The 285-nt window shown below is 63.5% G+C and overlaps 1 protein-coding gene across 1 annotated transcript in view; it reads left to right on the top strand.

Moving 5' to 3' along the window:
• The first annotated feature begins 147 nt into the window (after positions 1–147).
• Positions 148–285, top strand: part of LGALSL (lectin, galactoside-binding-like) — a 6045-nt gene continuing 5907 nt past the window's right edge. The window contains exon 1 of the mRNA XM_009325020.1: positions 148–177. Coding sequence (XP_009323295.1) covers positions 158–177 — 20 coding nt within the window. The 5' untranslated portion in view covers positions 148–157. The remainder of the gene's footprint in view (positions 178–285) is intronic.

Here is a 285-nt window from a genome sequence, read left to right as displayed (position 1 = left end):
GGGGGGAGGGCGGGCAGGGCAAAGCCCCCCACGGCGGGCACCTGCGGAGCGGGGCGGGGGGGGCTCCCCCTGCCCCTGCCTCAGCGCTCTCCTTTTTACCTGCAGAAAATAGAGGACGGGCATTTAAACAACTCCCTGGGATCCCCGGTGCAAGCTGATGTGTACTTCCCTCGCCTGGTAAAGCACCTTTATGTGGGTTTTTTGGGGGGGTTATTTGTGGGTTTTTTTAACCCCTTTACCCCCCCCCCCCCGGCCGCACAACGGCGGCCGCTGCTGATGCCGAGT

Source organism: Pygoscelis adeliae, unplaced genomic scaffold, assembly GCF_000699105.1.
Source record: "Pygoscelis adeliae isolate BGI_AS28 unplaced genomic scaffold, ASM69910v1 Scaffold46, whole genome shotgun sequence".
NCBI lineage: Eukaryota > Metazoa > Chordata > Aves > Sphenisciformes > Spheniscidae > Pygoscelis > Pygoscelis adeliae.
The sequence above is the reverse complement of the archived record's forward strand: the minus strand, read 5'-3'. Positions and strand labels throughout refer to the sequence as shown.